The sequence below is a fragment of the Monodelphis domestica genome, chromosome 6, assembly GCF_027887165.1.
Source record: "Monodelphis domestica isolate mMonDom1 chromosome 6, mMonDom1.pri, whole genome shotgun sequence".
Classification (NCBI taxonomy): domain Eukaryota; kingdom Metazoa; phylum Chordata; class Mammalia; order Didelphimorphia; family Didelphidae; genus Monodelphis; species Monodelphis domestica.
In genome coordinates, this window is record NC_077232.1 from 69,868,054 (window position 1) to 69,886,340 (window position 18,287).

The 18,287-nt window shown below is 44.5% G+C and overlaps 1 protein-coding gene across 1 annotated transcript; it reads left to right on the forward strand.

The window, feature by feature from the left end:
- Nucleotides 1–11,997: 11,997 nt before the first annotated feature.
- TMEM86A (transmembrane protein 86A) lies at nucleotides 11,998–17,879 on the forward strand. Its single transcript, XM_001378229.4, has 3 exons — nucleotides 11,998–12,321; nucleotides 15,632–15,896; nucleotides 16,172–17,879. The coding sequence occupies exons 1-3, from the start codon at nucleotides 12,106–12,108 to the stop codon at nucleotides 16,606–16,608; spliced, it is 918 nt and encodes a 305-aa protein (XP_001378266.2). The 5' UTR covers nucleotides 11,998–12,105; the 3' UTR covers nucleotides 16,609–17,879.
- Nucleotides 17,880–18,287: the final 408 nt, after the last annotated feature.

An 18,287-nucleotide genomic window follows, 5' to 3' on the forward strand; every position in this document is an offset into this window, starting at 1 on the left:
AGTCTGAAGATGACCATCACTACTTCACACATTCATAAAGTCTTGGTATTTTTACCCAAGGTAACCCACATATCTTGTAACCCCACCTTGGGTTCCCAGCCATGCCTGAGAGGATGTTGGCTCAAGTGGTCTAGAGAAATCAATAAATGTCTCTGTCTTATAATCAACATACTGGAGATAGTCTTCTATCCTTCACAGTGTATTAGAGGATTGGTTTGGATATAATGGAGAAAGAGTTGATGATAAATGCCCAGAAGGTAGAAGGAGAGTGAGATGGATTCCCCTCTTCAGTCTTCAAAATATGTTTCCCCACCAACCCTGCCTTTACTCCCCTCTAATAACTGATTTAATAGGTGAACTGTTTCCCTTGGGGAAAGAGAGAGAGAAATCAGCTCTCTTCCTTTTCTACTATGACAAAGAAGTCAATTTAGGATTGAGAGGTTCAGATTTGTGACCCCTGGTCTTTGTCACAGCAAAGCCAATGTCCAGACCCAGGGTGTCACAGGAGCTGTGTGAGATCTTATTATGCTGTTCCTTATTCTTCTCAGGTTTCTGCCACATTTCCTGGTATCTTTGGTGGGAAATGGTGAATTAAATTCAGTGAGGGATTTTGAATAGCTCAGGAGATAATCTCTGATCAGATCATCACCTTTGCTATCTCAAGATAGAGAGAGAGAGATCAACTCCCTCTCCTTGGAATCTCCTCTTCCCTCAAGATTCCAAGCCTTCTCAACCATCTCCTGCTATTAATGTAAATCTTTGCCTTTCTTCCAGGCTCTGTCATTCAAAGTCTCTGGATTATTCCTGTATCACAACAGACTTGGATTTTTCTTAGGTTTTTGAGATTCTAATGAAGTGTAATCAGAGGCAAGTAAAAGGTTAAGGGTTAGAACAAGGGTCCCCAAACTTTTTTTCGCAGGGGGCCAGTTCACTATTCCTTGGACCATTGGAAGGTCAGACTATTTAAAAAAAAAACAACTATGAACAAATCTGTATACCACTGGCTGTAATGGGCGGTAGTATACACAGTGAGGAATCCCTTCCCCCAGATTGCCGCTCACCATGCTGACATCTTCCATTGTACAGCCACACAATCCTTTGCAAAGGATTATGTCACCGGAAGTAGTACTGTACATGAGCGATGCTGTGCTTTGTGGCATTGCCACATACAGTGCTCCTCTCACTGACCACCAATGAAAGAGGTGCCCCTTCCAGAAGTGCAATGGGGGCTGGATAAATGGCCTCAGGGGGCCACATGTGGCCCATGGGCCATAGTTTGGGGGACCCCTGGGTTAGAGAGTTGACCTGAGCTTCAGAAAGACCTGCAGTCACATCCTTTCTCTGACAATGGCCAGGTCTTTAGTGTCCCAGTGTTCCCAGACAACTAACGCTCTAAATGGCATCTTATTTATAAAAGAATTTCCCTTAAATGAGAGTTTCCTATACCATTAGCAATGAAGGAATAGGTCTTTAAGAAATTGGTGAAGTTTAGATAAAACTTGTTCATAGGAGAAATTTTTGGATAGGAGAGAACAGCACAGCTAGGCTGTGAGCTAAATACCCTTATACTCATGTAATCAGTTTGCTTGCACCTTGGACCCAGGCTAGTTGAACAATTTTGTATCTTCTCTCTCCTAGAAATCTCAAATTGTTCATGTTTTGTTCTTCTATTGTTGGAAGCAAATCTCTCTCCATTGTGTCACCTTTTTAACTCTCAGTGGCCTGAAGGTCAAATGCCACTGAGTAAATTCAGGTATAGATAAGCCCACAGAGAGAGGAAGTTAAGGAACCAAGGAATCATCAAGACAGGAAACTGATTCTATAGGCACTGTCCCCTGGACGACCCAGGCAAATAAAAAAAAAAAAACTATGATTGGTTCCTGAGATGTACTGAGTGAGAGTTAGTGGGTATAGAAAAGAGCTTATAAGGTCAGACCAGAAGCCAGTCAGAGTCTTCTGGTGGGAGCCTGGAAAGTGGAAGGAACCTTTGCCGGAGTTCTAGCTAAAGGTCCAAATGGCAACTGTAGATTAGAAAGCTAAGTATCTCTTTACCTCTCTCCTACTTTTCCCTCTCTTTACTACTACTGTTACTATTACTTTGATCTAATAAAGTTATTAATCTGCTACCAGATTCATAATTTAAATTATTATACTATGATATAATGAGTTACATAATCACATGATGGCATTACTGGAAGGGACCATCTTATTTGTTGTTCAGTCATTTTAATACTGTCTGTGGGGTAATCTTGGCAAAGATACTGGAGTAGTTTGCCATTTTCTTCTCCAGTGGATCACCTTTTGTCAGAATCTCCACTATGACCTTTTCATTTTGGGTAACTCTGCATGGCATAGCTGATAGTTTCACTGAGCTATGCAAACCCTCTGCCATGATATTATGTCCCTATTTTATAAACCCAGAAGTGAAATGATCCCCCCACCAGCTTATGTCAGAATTAAGACCAGAATTTAGGTCTTTTAACAATTTTTATTCCATACTATTTCTTGCAGCTTAGTGATAGAGTAGATAAGAGTATGGTTCTTAGAGTTAGAAAGATGAGTTCAAATCTGGCCTTGGAAACTTACTAGTAGCTGTAGATTAGGGCAAATCACTTAACCTATTTGTCTCAGTTTCCTCATCTGTAAAATAAGCTGGAGAAGAAAATAGCAAACCACTCTAATATCTTTGCCAAGCAATGGGGTCATGAAGAGTCAGATGCCATTGAAATGATGCAACAACAACAATAATACTTCCTATTCCCTAAAGTGTCATGACAAACAGATATAGGTTGATTCATTTATCCTAGAGCTACTACTCCTATTTTCCTTGTTCTTTCCAGTGCTAATTGCTCCTCTTATATCTTTCCCTTACTTTTTCCTATCACTAACATCAGGTTAAGAAAAATTTTTTCAAAATTCAATAAAAATATTATTTTTGGGTTTCAATATAAAAAATCATAATTACCAGAATAGTCTTTAGAATAGCTCTTTTAAACAAGATAAGGGAGACAAATGATCTAAGATATAATACAGGGAGACAGTCTCAGAAAAAACTGACAATAATATAATTACTGATAATTTCCATTGAACTGAAGCAAGATCCTTAGATAATTTTAGGGAGAAAAAGGGATGGATGATATATGAGTTACAAACACCTGGGAACTAAGGGTTAGCCAGTTATGTATGCTTGGGAAAGATGCATTAGCCTAGTCTTGGGTGTTTGGGTGATTGAGAGGTGATTAGAGGTGCTTAAGGGGTCACTAATTTTTTAAACTAGGTCCTTATGAAAGAAGTAAACCTGAGTTGTAATCTTTGTCTGTCTTGTCGAGTAGCTATAGTGGCTAGGAGTGGATCTCTGGTTCTTCATATTTGATAATCCTCTTTCAGATTCAGTCTCCCAATTTCTGGGGAATAGGTAAAGCTGACTCAGTCAATTTACTCAATCAAATTCTTTGGTACAACTTCTGGACAAATCAGGAATGGAATGAACTAAAATAACACTGAGAAAGGCACTAACAATGAAAAAAGAATGGGATTAGTAGGTATTCAGTTAGAAGGTTCCTTCTTAGAAGGCACCAATTGTTATTTTAACCCATAGATCTTATTACCTATCTTAAATGGTTTCTTAACTTGTATTCTTAACTCTTCAAAATGGGTTGGACAGATAGTGCAGATGGACAATTGATTTGTTGCAGAATTGAAAAGATAGAATATCCAGTTGGATTGCATTTACAAAATTGTGTAGTCTTTTCAATGGCTTTAATTAAGTGTCAACATGAAACAAAATAAAAACTTCTTTTTAATGTCAGGATTCTTCCAGTGATAGTAGAGGGTTGTAAATCATGGAATATCACAATGTCTAAGGAATTAAAATGCAGGTCACCTAAAAAGTCAATATAAAATGCACAGTGGACATAAATAGGCTGCAGCTGCATGTCACTAATGGATTGTGTATAAAAAGAGACCTAAAATATCAACAGCATGTGGGGCAGTCATGTAATCAGATCAAGGGAAAACAGATGGATGGTCCATGTGCTGCCTTGGAACCCAAAGGAATAAAATCAAGAGACCTGGGGAAGTTTGTTAACAGGTGGATCTCCTGTGGATAATTTAGTAGAGGTCTCTTGGGCAAGAGTTGTTAGACCTTTAACTAGCAATCTGGAGCAAATGCCCTCCAATCAATTTTATAATTCATGATGTGAAAATATATAAGAAATAATATTAACTCAATTGCTAAGGAAGAGGAATTAGTTACTATTGACTATTTAATATTGACTCCCTTGACTAATGAGTTAATATTAACTGTTAACCACTACAACTAGGCTCTCACAAATCTGTTATTAAAAATGATAGCTTCTCATTTTGACTGATGACTCTAAGTAGGTGCGAACTACTGTTATTTTTACCCTATGAAGGTAAAAATGTCTTTATGTCGACAAGGAAATATAACTCATTAAACAGTTGCATAATCTTTTAAATTCTCCTATATTTTAATGTCCAGATGGCAGAGTTTTATACTAGTTACAGCTCTAAAAGAACATAGTCAATCAATGATAAGGGGGCAGCTGGGTAGCACAGTTACCTAGTTGCTTTGAGGCTCTTTTGTTTTAGAACTGATACTAAGACAGAAGGTAAAGGTTTAAAAAAACTAATAGTAAGTGGCATGGGTATTGTACCCCCAAAACCATTGAAGTTTTTCAGGCAAACTATAAACTGGGAAATTCCTTTGTTCCCTTCTATCTTTGTGACTCCTATCCCCAAAACATCTGATAACTCCTATAAGACCCTGAGAGAATTATCCTCCTTGGATTGTACTTTAGATGGGCAGAGAGATACACCAGCTTAATATCAAGTTGTATCTCAGACATCCATCTGTTCTCTAGACTATGAGGTTTACCCCCTTTGAGAACCTCAGATGAGGCAAACCTCCCCCCTGCCCATCCCTCGGTGCATACCACTCTAAGAGTCACGTCTTCATTGTGGCACAAAGTCACGTCTCCACTGTTATAAAGAGAAAAAGACTCCAGAAATCACTTCATCCTGGAGAACAGCTTTTCCACCCATGTTATTCCCCTAGGAGACAGTCTTCCTAGCCAGATTCAACATTACCTTCTAAATTAATAATTGTCTCTTTTTATTTTTAAGTAAGTTTCAGTCTTGCATTCTTGCAAAAGGTATCCTTCCTGAATCCTGGGGGGTTCACCACAAGCCCCCCAGCATTTATTAAGTGGATTCAAAGACAAAAGTGCCCTCAAAGTAACTTATGTTTGATTGGTGGGAATCACAGTATATTTGCCTTTTTCATAGAGTTATTGTAAAGTTCCAATGGAAAATAGCATGTGAAAACCTTTTATAAACATTATAAAGCAGTGTACAAAGGCATTATTATGACCCTTGACACCTGAAATCCTGTGCCAGTACTTCATGATGGCTCAGAGCTGACTGTGGGTTCATAAAAAGCTATGCCAGTGGGGCATGAATTCCAGCATGCCCTACCAAAACTGGAAAGGCTTCAAGTATAGGCCTGGTGACAGATGAGGAATCTGCTGATCAAAGTCTAGTCTGGCTCTCAAGTTCAGAAAGACTAAACACTGCTGGGCTCACCAAGAAGTCATGAACTATTTTTTCCTGCTAAAGCAACTCACAAAGATGATTTACTGAGGCATATGGCAAAGTTACTGTATCCAGAATGAGGAAAGGGGGGCCACACTAATGAAGTATTAAATGTTTGTGTAGCTGTGAATCTTTGTGCATATTTATGTGTGTACATGTGAATTTTTCATAGTCATTAAACATTTATTAAGCACCTGTTATGCTGGATACTGCTAAGTTCAGAGATATAAAGGGAGGCAAGAGACAGTCCCAGGGATAGCTGGATAGCACAATGGATAGAGTGACAGGCCAAGAGTTGGGAGGACTTGAGTTCAAATCTAGCCTCAGACACTTTCTAGTGGGACCCTGAACAAGTCACTTAATTCCTTCCTGCACCCCCAACATCACCCCCTTGCCTAGCCCTTGCTGCTCTTCTGTCTTAGAATCCATATTAAGACAGAAGGTAAGAGTTTAGAAAAGCAAAACAGTTCTGCCCGCCAGGAGCTCACTGTCTAAAAACTCAAACAAGCTATATACAGGATAAATAAGAAATAATCAATAAAAGGAAGGCCTAGAAATAAGGGGGGTCTGGAAGCCTTCCTGTGGGATGTTAAGATTTTAGCTGATACTTGGAAGTGCCTGGGAATATGAATTCTGTTTATTTTGTCACCATGGAATCTATAAACCCCAAACTTGTAGCCTAGTAAGATCTGATGAACCCCAAGTTTTAGGACTAGCTTGTAAGTGGGAGACCCCAAAGCTTACTTGTTCCTTGCGTCTGTGAGAATCTACCCTGAAGGGAATCTCAGGTTAGCAGTTTCAGACTGAATAATGGATCCTGAGATAAAAGACAATCCACTTGAGGTGGAGGGTAAGCCCAAGCTAAGTGACTCTTTTTGTCTCCAGAAGCCTCTCCCAGTATATCACACCCTCCTTCCAAGCACTAAACTTGGGACCTTCAGGATAGGAGACTGATGAGGTGGCTGCTGCACTAAAAAGTCACTCAGGTTCATCAGATCTTACTAGGCTACAAGTTTGGAGTTTCTAGATTCCATGTTGATAATTTCATAATTCAGGATGTCAGTAAATCTGTCAGGTTGGGTTTACAGGCCTTCATTCCCTAGGGCAGGTTGCTCTCCTCCATTCATGTCTTCTCCTCTCTTGTGTTTCCTGTCTTTCTGCAGACCCTCCAATGAGGCTCTAGGTGTTAGACACTTCTTCACGTTTTGGAGTGTGTAAAATTTATGGTTGGACTGAATATATTTTGGGTTGGTTGCCAGGGATTTAATTACTAAATCCCAATGAATTACTCAAGTCAGAAATGGATTTTATGGCAGTTTACTTACAATGGAGGGAAGAAATTAAGGGAAAAAAAGAAAATAAGGAAATGAGAAAATAAGGAAAAAAAGGTCTGAACCAGTTACCCTAAACCCTAACCCCAGCCAAGGGGGGCCCAAAGGATAAAATCTAACAAGGCTTCCAGTCAGAAGGCCTCCTCCAAGCTGATGGGGTCTCTCCAGAGGCTAGTGCCTACAGAAAAGCCAAGGAAAAGGGAGTCAGCCTTTTCATTCACTACGTGCCAGTCCAAGGGAAGCAGTCTGAGGTCTCACACCTGATTTCTCCATGGTCAAGTTCCATGGTGAAGTCCCCTCACAGGAAGTGACCATGAAATATAAAGGCAGTTCCTTGTGTCACTTCCTATGTCTTACATATACCAATAGTGGCTTAAACTTGGCTTTGGACTGTCCAGGGAGTCAGTCAATTGTTTTTGATTTGTCACTTGCTAGCACACGTGGGTCACAGAACTTCCTCCCCCACACTTAATCCTTAAGTGGGATGTATACATTCCTGGTGGCTAAAATTCTAAAGAACAAGTAGGGTGGAGTAAATCTAAATTTCACAGGAGTTACCACAGAAGCACCTGGCTGTCCACTTGTTAACCCTCTCTCTCACATGATCAGATTATTTTTAGACATATATGTCATTAAGTATGTCTTCATTCATGCTAGTCATGGTGGGTAATTGTGTCCACCTACTTATGCCCACAGTGTATCATTCTATTAACCTTTGAGTCACCTGCAATTTTGATTCCTCTGGGATAATGGCATGGCATGGGCATGCTTTAATGATGGAAGATCACTGGAAGAATATGGATGGTAAAGAGATAGGCATTTAGAGTGCTGAATAACTTGGAATCACTAAATGTATTGCAGTTTTCCATATGTAAACCAGATTGATCTCCTTGTATTTAATTCTGGGGCTAGTTCATTGTCTATATGCAGTTCTATATGTACTGATGGATGACTATAGGCTATCTCTGGAACTGCATGGTATAATTTGGGGAGATATGTATTCATTTATTTTGTTTTTCTTACAAATATGGCTAAGACAATCTCTCCATGGATCTCATTGAGGAAGGCACTATAGTGTCTTGGAGTTTGATGTAATCCACACAAGGTAATCAACACACACACAGAGTTCCAAAAAGCTCAAACTAAAGTTTAAAACTGCACTAAGATTTTTGGGACATCCATTATATATTGTAGTTTACAATGAAATTCATACCTAACAATAATCCTGTGCAGGGAAAATATGATTATTCTCATTTTAGAGATGGGGAAATTGAAATTCAGGTTAAATGACTTACTCAAGATCATAAAGACAGTGGAAGAAGTAGAAATCAAACTTAGTCCTTTGGGTTCCAAGTTAAATGCTTTTTCTACTATGCCACTGTCTAAAAGAGACATTTATTCATGTCCCCCAGCCTTGTTGAAGAATAACAACCTAGAACATGACTCTGTCTTTAAACAAAACTCAAAGCCTAAACAGGCAGAGTCCGAGAAAGCTGTTCCTGGGTGTGACTGGGGCTAGGATGTGGCTCTGATCAAGATGTGTGGCTCTGGTCCCCAGGACCCTGATTTTTTAACTCATTCCTTTTTCCTCTAGCATTTGAATGAATATACCGGTTGTTTTGAGACTCTGCTGTTAATCCTGACTGTGGAAGAGGATTGGCCTTTCCTCCTTTTTAAGATGGAATTAGAAGGCATAAAGGGGTTTGGGCCATCTCTAGGAGCAATAGCTGAGGCTATGAGAAAAAGGGACATTAGTCTCATTTAGTCTACAACAAATATCTACTGCTTACAGAGCATTATACTAGGCCCTGGGGTAGATTCCAAGAAAAGGCAGGATCTCTGCTCCCCACCCCGCAAGAGTTTACAATCTAGCAATGGGTTAAACAAGCATGTATACATCAAGAAACACTACTTGTATATACTGGGTGTATGGGGTGCTCAGGGAGGGGTAGTATCTCTGGTATGGAGGGCTTGTTGTGCCCTCCTAGGGCAGCTCTCCAGCCTCTGACCCCCACCTGACACCCAGCTTTCACTTGTGGCTCCTAGTAGCTGCTAGCATGCGGCAGCAGCCACACCCTGGGCAACGGGACAGACTGGCTAAACCTTGTGAGGGTAGCCATCGGGTCGTTGACCCCTGGTGAACTAGGGCTTTGCTCACCCAGCATGTGAAGACTGCTTTGGCGGAACAGATGGAAGAAAGCAATAAGAAGGTTCAATGGCTGAGAGGGCGATGCAGCAAGGCACTGTGGAGTGCTTAGAGCGTGATGGAGCACAAAGGACAACATGGCCATCCAATGCAGCTGAGGAAGTCTCCAGGTGTAACGACTTTTCATGCCACTGGACCCAGGCTTCCAACGCCGAGAGAGTGGGGCTGTCTCTGTGCATCAACTTTTCCACTTAAATCTTCACACACAAGTGTCTTTGTGCACACTCATCTATCATAGATGAAAACGCACAAAGACAATCGTCATCCTCGGTTATAGAGATACTACTACTATAACTTGTATAAATTTAGATCAATAACGTCTACCCATCAAGCCACTTGACTTTCACATTAGAGAGTACTCTTTGGGGAAAGGGAAAAAAATCTCTTTTTTGTTCATCATCCCTCCCTCCTCAACTTCTCTCTGTCTTGTACACTGTCTAGCATATGGTAGGTGCTTAATAAATGGTTAGTGATTGATTTTATCCTTTCATTAGATATCTTTATACACTTTCCTCAGGCTGGGCCAGTGTCAGGTCTGGAGTAAAATTCTTACTGGCTATAGGATCTTGGAAAAGTCACTTAACCTTTCTGCCTCAATTTCATCACCTGTAAAATGGGGATAATAATAGTATTTACCTCAAAGGGTTGTTGTGAAGACCAATTGAGATAACCCCATGTAATTTGAAAACCTTAAAGCACACTACACAAATGTGATTATCCCAAGTCCAACCTGATAGACCCAAGTGATCCTTTCATTCAAGCAATTTTTGAAATTCTTTCCATAAAGACTTTAGGAACTCATATATTGAGGGGGTAAATTTTCCCATTTCACCTTGGAATTAGAGAAGGTCAATGCTTGAGCCTGGAGACCATTTGGCTCCTTCATTCATGAAATAATGTATATAGAGTGCTTTTCGAACCCCTAAACAACTACTACATAAATGTCCATTAATATTATAATTACAGTTAGGGAAACTGAGGCTTAGAAAGGAGAAGTGACTTTCTTAAATTCATTTGGCTGGGATTTGTAGTACTTACCTCACAGGTGTTAACTTGGAAATAAAACAGAACTACTAAAATAGTCAGCAAAAACCAAGTCTTTAATCAGGAAAGAGATAGGTCCAGTAATCACTGAGCCAGGCTCCAAGATACTACACAGAGTTGGAACCCTGGGGTCTGGGGACATTATCTCTGGGAGGATCACCATTGAGATGATTCTCCAAAGAATAATAGAATCTGGGTATCTTTTATACCTTTTGGGAACTTGGTAAATCAAACATACATTAACATGGCATGGGCATTGTAACCCCCAAATTATAGAAGTGTTTCAAGGCAAACTGTAAGCAGGGAAATTCCTTTGCTCCCTTACATCCTGGTGACCCCTAACCCAAAACATCTGATAACTTCTATAAGACCCTGAGAGGAATATCCTCCTTGGATCTTCCTTTAGATTTGAGATGGATAGATACACCTTCAGGTGATGCCTTGGTACCCTTTGGTTGTATCTAAGACATCTTTTTGCCATGTGCCCTAAACTAGAAGGGTCACCCCCCCCCCACGCTTCAGGCAGACCCCTGTCAGATGACCTGCCCTGTGCCTCAGTGCATATCACTCTAGAGTCACATCTTCACTGTTGTAAAGGGTAAAAAGACCCTAGACCTGATTTCAACTGGAGGACAGCTTTCCATCTATGCTGTCCCCCCTAGGAGGCAGTTTTCCACCTATGCTGTCCTCATGGCCAGATTCAACATTACCTTCTAAATTAATGAATTTCTCTTTTTTATTTTTAAGCTAAGTTTCAGAGTCTTGCATCCTTGCAAAAGGTATCCTTCCCAAACCCCAGGGGTTCACCTCAAGCCCCTCACAACAGACTGAAAACAGGGTTGGGAAAGAGGCTGTAGCCAGCAGCTGGGGTATCAGGGAGTAGTCTACAATGAATACAAAAGGAAAGAGTCAAGCCAAGGGCTGGGATACCTGGGAGAGGACTCTAAAACAATGGGATAAGCTAAGACATATAAGGGTACTTAACATTTGACTGTCCACTAATACCACCCAAACTGGAGTCACCAAGCACTTTAAGGTCTATTGTTACAGGTGAGTCTGGGACTTCCCTCGGGGTGAGTTCTCAGGGGGCAGGGGCAAACCTGAACTTGCAAAAAAGCACGCTAATTTCGAGGATAAAATGCCGTGATATATGCAAGGATATTGCTGCTAGCCTTTTCATTGAGTAGGGGAAGGGTTGGAGGGAGGGAGAGAATTTGGAACTCAAAATTCTTAAAAATGAATATTTAAATAAGGTACATGAAAAATAAATATAAATAAAGAAAAATTTAATTGGGAAACGTTTAACAAAAAACAAAAAGCCAATTCAACATAAACAAGCAATTATGTACGTAAAGTATGTGGCCAGTCTTAAAGGACTACATAAATATTAGCTCTAATTATCACTAACAGGTCTCTCATTGGTTCGCACTTTAGCAGCTTGTCTTCAACACGATAGTTTCCACCGCAATTTGCGTGTCAGTTTGCAGCCTCAGGTTAGGCCCCCTAAGAAGACCTTGTTTGGGGCTCGTAGGTTCCTGGCACTCACGACCTTTTTGCCCAGATGCCGTTGGAGGGGTCTGGTCTCCTGGATTGTTAGCCGTGTAGTATGTCCAGAATGTGAGTTCCCTTTCCTGCCGTTGGTTTTGCGCTTAGTGAGGCTCACCTGCACGCTGAGTGCGGTGTGACGGTGTACACACCTCTAGCCCCGACTTGACCTGGCATATACCCTTAGGACAGACGGCCAGCAGTTTAGCCCGCCGTCCCTCCGCCCCAGGTCCTGGAAGGAGGTCTTAGAGGCGGTTCCAGGAGCTAGAGAAGGCAAGGGGGCGGGGTTCGGACCGGCTCCAGGCCCCGCCTAGCGGGGTTGCTGTCCTAGCATTGGCTGCCGCCGACGTGACGTCACGGGGCTCTATGAGAGAACCCCGAGCCCCGGCGGCGCGGGCTGTATTGTCCCTCACGTTGCTTCAGGCTTACGTTGTTCCCTTGTTACCTGGCTCCGTGTCACGTCGGGGTCAGGGCCGGAGCCGGAGTCGAGGCCAGGCCAGGGCGCAGCCGCAGCCAGCATTGGGGGTCGTTGCCCCCTCAGGGCCTGCAGCCGCTGCCAACATGGTGTCCCCGGTCACCGTGGTGAGTGTCCGGCTTTCCTTGGAGACCTGGCCCGGGTCTGGACCCCTCTTGGTGAGGTCAGGAGTAGCCTCGCCTTGGCGGGGGTGCCCACCTGCCCCCGCCTTCCCCCTCTAATTACCCTCCTCCGTGGCCGCAGCGTTTAGGGCCGGGGGAGGGCAAGAGGAGGGCTGTGTTGGGCCCCGGTTCTCCCCTTGCCGACACCTCCCCCCGGCGCCCCCTGGAAAAGTCAGCGGGAGGAAAACAAGCCGGCACGTGACTTAGGAGCGTGACTGTTGATTTCGTGTTTTGGCATTTTTCTCTCTCTGGCTCCTTCAGGTCGGGGTCTGGAGAGGGGGGCGGGAAAGGGAGGCGAGCTCCTAGACAGCCGGCGCCGTCCAGTATCGCTGAGTGTCGGGCTTCCTGTCAGGGACAGGTCTGGGCTGGGGTGGGAAAAAGTAAACGCGAATGAGTGTGTGTCTGTGTGACACCGAGACAGTGGGATGTCTGTCCGAGATTGTCGGGAGGTGGAATGGATGCAATGAGAAAGACTACTTCTACCATGAGGGCTTGTTCTCTAACGGGGCGTTGTATGGATGCTACAGGCTCTGTCTAGGTGTGTTTGTGGAATGGTAATGTCTTTGTTAACAAGAGGAGGAGGAATATTTCTCATTTATCTCCTCGTTCTCCCGAGGTACTCTCAGAGAAGCTATCTCTTTGGGCGAAGCTCACGTACCCTTTTTTGGGACTCGGGTTCCCAATTCCCGGCTCTTTCTCTTCCTTTTCCTTCCCCCAGTGTCCAGTCATTTCAGGGGAGAGATGGTAGTGTCCTGGACACGATCAGCTTCCAAGGGAGGCAGAATTCCTGCCTTACGGGTTTTTTTTTTCTCCCTTTGCAGGAAATAGGAAGGGGAATAAGTGGCCAAGGGAAACCTTTAAAATTCCCAGGGTCTGGGAGTGGTTGGTTGTTGTTTAAAAAAAAAAACAAAGCATAATCATGGATCCCTTGGAAGTCTGAGCTGAGCTGTGGGTTGGACAGCTCCTTTGACCCTGGAGAAGGACAGTTGGATTTATCCTTAGTGGCTTGTCCTGAGACACATAGAAGTTCTGGTGGGGATAGCCCCAGCTCTCCGTTGATAATCCTTGTAGGTGACAGTTACTTCTTCCCATATTCATATTCTTTCTCAGAAGCAAGGTGGAGTGGGTGGTGGCAGTGTCTCATCCATGCCTCTCCTTTTCCTTGCACTGTGATTATATATTCTGATTGGTGGGTGGGTGTTTGGAATTAGATGAACCTGGGATTATTAGGTGACCCAGGAGGCTGCAGGCCAGGCAGCTTTGCCAGCCAAGGGTATCACCATACCGGAACAGTTCATGCAGTTACACAGGGCATCTGGGGAGACATAGGAGCAGACAGCTGCAGCTCTGCAGTAGGGGCATGAGCTCTGCCAGGCTTTTATCTCTCGGCTGCCAACCCTGAAGTCTCTTCCCCAGTTCATATAAGCTAGAGCTGATCTCTCCAGCCTCTCCATAAATCAGCAGGTGTTTCAAGTGTCAACTATTAGCAAAGCATTATGTATGCCACATTCTAAAGGCAAAAACTACTTCTTCTCATTCTCTCTTCTCCTCTGTGGTATCCCCAGGGTTTGGGGTTCTCCCAGAAGTGTGGCCTTAGCCACAACCTCTCCTTCCTCTGTGCTCCCACTGCTGGTCGGCTGCTCAGCTGCTCTAACTTCCCTCTCTCAGTTCCTTGTCTCTAACTTTTAGTGACCTCCAGCATATACACCCTTATCTTTAGAGCTTCCAGGATGTGAGAGAGGCCTTTCCTTATCTAGGTTTTGCTAGTGACTCCTCAGATGCAATCTCATTCCTGCTTCTTGGATCCTGATCCATGTGACACTACCTTCCTCCTACTCTCCAGTAGTTAGAAAGCATTTTCTATAGTTGCTTTAGATAAAATCTGATATTTATGCCTTTAAGGTTTAGAAATCACTTTGCATACATTATCTCATTTACTCTTCACTACAATCCTTTAAGACAGGTATGCTATAGAAGTTGTTTGTTATTGCCCCATTTTAACCAGGAAAAATTTAGACTCACAGAGTTGCTTGCCCATATCATAGTTATATCCTGCTGGTCAGTATCACATGTAGGATTTAGACTGCTGAGCTCTCCTCTGTGTCCAAGCAGGGTATTCTTTCATTACACTGAGGTCACAGTTCCCTTCAGTTCCCCTTGAAAGAGGAATTCCCAGAAGCACCTTGTGAAAGGGATTCAGGCTGGTTCTTTGTCCACATTTTGTGCTGCCAGGTTGATCCATCCTTGATACCCTTGGGAAGGAGCAACTTTTCCTGGGTGTGAGCCCGGGAATGAGAGTCTACTGTAGGTAGGCACATGACTGTGTGGTGGCAAGGAGGGAAAAAAGCCAGCTGACAGTGTATATGCACATAAATACAAGGATTCTTGGGACTCACCTAGTGCTGCCAGGGCCCCAAAACCCTCTCTGGCTTAGCTGTTGCTGATCATGAGGTGGCTATGGCATATGGGTGGTTTCCCTGCTGACTCTGCTCTGTTCCAAACAGCTGATGTCTCAATCTTCCCTTCCTCTAACACTGTGAGTTAAATGACACTTTGGGAAAGGGGGGAAGGAGGGTTCCTGGGGAATAAAATGGAAGAAAGGGCATTGGGGGAGGGTAAATGAGAGCCATTGGTGGATAATGGAGAAGAGACACTGGAAAATGACCTAAGGCCTTCAGGGCTGACCTGCTTGCTGTTAGGTAAGTTCTTGCTTGTTCTCAGCACCGGGGACAAAGCTTCCTGAGGCCTAGACTTGAACTGATGGGGTTTTTCTTCCCTTCCCACGCCCATAAAATAAGCTGCCTGGAGTTGCTGTTACTTGGCAAGGTAAGGAAGCAGCCAGGTGGAGTAGACTCAAGTCATGAGTTTGAACTGTGTCTTTGACATTGACAAGTCGTTTAACCTTGTTAAGCCTTAGTTTCCTCATCTGTAAAAGGAAGGTAGTGCCAAGAAGACTTAATTTATAGGATGGTGGAGGGGATCAAATGAGATAATGTTTGTAAAGCACTATATAAATATTGGTTGTAATTGTGGTCATCAAAGTGGTCTAAGTCTTAGGCAGAGTAGTGATAGGGTCAGGTCCCTTCTCTCAGTCTTAACATTTCCTTTCAGGGTGTTCAGGGAGACTTCCCTTAAAGTAGCATGCAGTCCCCAAGAGTGACCTCAAGAGAGATGATGCCCCATTCTAGGCCACTTTTGCCCTTTCCCTTAATCTCTTTCTGTGATACTGACCAGGTGTCCTTGGGTCCATCTCCAGGTCAAGAGCGAAGGGCCCAAACTTGTCCCTTTCTTCAAGGCCACTTGCATCTACTTTGTGCTGTGGCTGCCATCCTCCAACCCCTCCTGGTTCAGCGCTCTCATCAAATGCTTGCCTATCTTCTGCCTCTGGCTGTTCCTGCTGGCCCACGGATTTGGCTTCCTGCTCGCCAACCCCAGCGCCACCCGAATCTTCGCAGGGCTCGTCTTCTCTTCAGTGGGTGATGCCTTCCTCATCTGGCAGGACCAGGGCTACTTCGTGCATGGTTAGTAGATGGAAAAGCCTCCTGGGGGGGGTGTCCCTGGTGAAGGGATGATTGATCTAAGGGCTGGGGATCAGCCGATGATCTGGCTAGAGTTGTTCTAGAGTCATATGTGGGTCTATTCAAGTATGTACTCATGCTCGAACATGCATCTATTTGTGTGTGCATTGTGTGCCCTGGTATGTAGTGGCTCATTTATCCTCTTCCTCTCCTTGAGTGACCCCTTCTGGTCCCTACTCTATGGTCCATCTCCTCAGTGGCCCTTTCTTTCTCTACAGGACTGCTGATGTTTGCAGTGACCCACGTACTGTATGCTTCAGCCTTTGGCATGCAGCCCCTGGCCCTGCGGAAAGGCCTAGTGATGGCAGTGCTCTCCGGACTCTGCTATGCCCTCCTCTACCCCCATCTGTCGGGCCCTTACATCTATCTAGTGGGAGTCTACGTGGCCCTCATTGGCTTCATGGGCTGGAGGGCCGTGGCAGGCCTGCGACTGGTCGGGGCACACTGGCGCTGGACAGAGCTGGCTGCAGGCAGTGGAGCCCTTTTCTTCATCATCTCTGACTTGACCATTGCCATCAACAAGTTCTGCTTCCCCGTCCCCTACTCCCGAGCCATCATCATGGCCACGTATTACGCTGCCCAGATGCTCATTGCACTCTCTGTTGTAGAGAGCCGAGACCTGGCTGGGGACTTGGGAATGAGCAAGGTGGACTGAGCAGGGTGAGGGGGCCAGGGTCTGTGTTAACCCAAAGCCCTTTTGCCCTCTTACCCTCTCTTCTCAGCAACAGGTCCCAGGCCCCAGGGGTTTTCAGGAATGGGGCAGAATATCTGGACCTAGACTGTGATCTTTGCCAGCTTAAGCTTTGGAAATGAGGCCCAGAATCAGGCCAGAAGAGAAAAATGGTCCTAGGTGCTTTGGAGTGGGATAGAAATGGGGATTTCTTTCCTCAGGCCTCTGTGAGGCCTCTGTGGGTCTTAGCTCTTTTTTTTTCCCCTTTGGCACAGGGCAGGAAGAAGGATAAGCTTACAACTCTGTCCTCTACCCAGTACAAATGACTTGGGACATGTGGAGACCCCCCACCTCTTCTGACACTTCCTCAGATCCAACTCCTCTTTATTAGAGGAGTTCTGTGAGGAGAGAAGTCTGGGGATGGTGCTAATCTCCTCCTATTTTAGGCCACTCTTGAGGAGGTGGTGGGCTTGTCTTAATGCTTGTGGCCCTCAGGCTGCTTCCTTTATACTTGAACAAGTTATTGGGGGAAGACCCTTGGTCTAGGGAAAGAGTCTGCTCTGGTCTGAATTCTTCCTGGTGCTCTTTCAAGGCTATTCCCTATTGCCGCCAGATGCAGGATTTGAACTCATGACTCAGTGATTCTACTCCACCTGGCTTGCCTCTTTCCCTAGCTAGGTAGCAGTTCATTTTATGGGGGAGTGGGATGGGGCAGGGAGATGGCACCCTAACAGTTTCATGACCTTAGCAGTAGGGAGAGTAGCCCAGCTCTCCCAACCCAGAGCCATCTCTTCCACTGGAGATACTGAGGGTTCCCTGCCTTCTCAGGTGTGACCCAGAAGCAGGGCTTGGACTTCCCTTTCTACTGCTGTTAGGAGCAAAGTGGTTTGTGTGTGCTGGTGCAGGACAGACAGCAGCCAAAGGAAGGGATCTCTATCCTCCCAGGGTTCCTGCTGACAGGACGCTGTTTCTGGGGCAGCAACTATACCTTTCTCCAGGGCTCGCCCAAGCTGTAATCTGGAGCAGAGTGCTTGGGACTCCCTTTTCAGCTTCCTGTTTCCCTGCTCTGTCCCCAATAGGTTTTCCTTCCTGCCTCTCTTGTGGGCAAATGGGGAACTATGCCTCAGTGACCCAAAGGAATCCATTTACTGAGGCACATTCAATGCAAAGGGGTAGGGGAAGGGTGGAATGGCTATGTTGGCTCCATTGTATGGAAAACAATAAAACTAGGGGCCTTGTGTCCATCCTGCTCTGCATGCTGTGTCCTGTGTTATCCCTGGGGATCTGACTGGGAGGAAAAGGGTTGAGAGCAGCTTCTTCCCTGTCTTCTCTCAGGTCTGCTTCTCTGCAGATTTCTACTCAGAAAGGACTGGGCTTCTAGCTCCCAGGAGGCCAGGGCCAATCTGGTTTTGAGTATATGTTAGAACATGATATGCTGTGTACCATCCACAGCTCTGGAGCAAATCCTTAGCAAACTGGGCAGGTTTTCACGGATCACTCATCTTCCCTCTGATGTGGCCAGTACCCTGATGCTACTGCCCATTTGCCTCCTCTTTTAGACCTATCCTTTGCCTGGACTGTGCTATGGGTTCTCATTGCCAACTCCATGTACACATGAAAAGTGTCACAAAAAGTGACATTCACTCAGGCCCCATTTCAGCCAA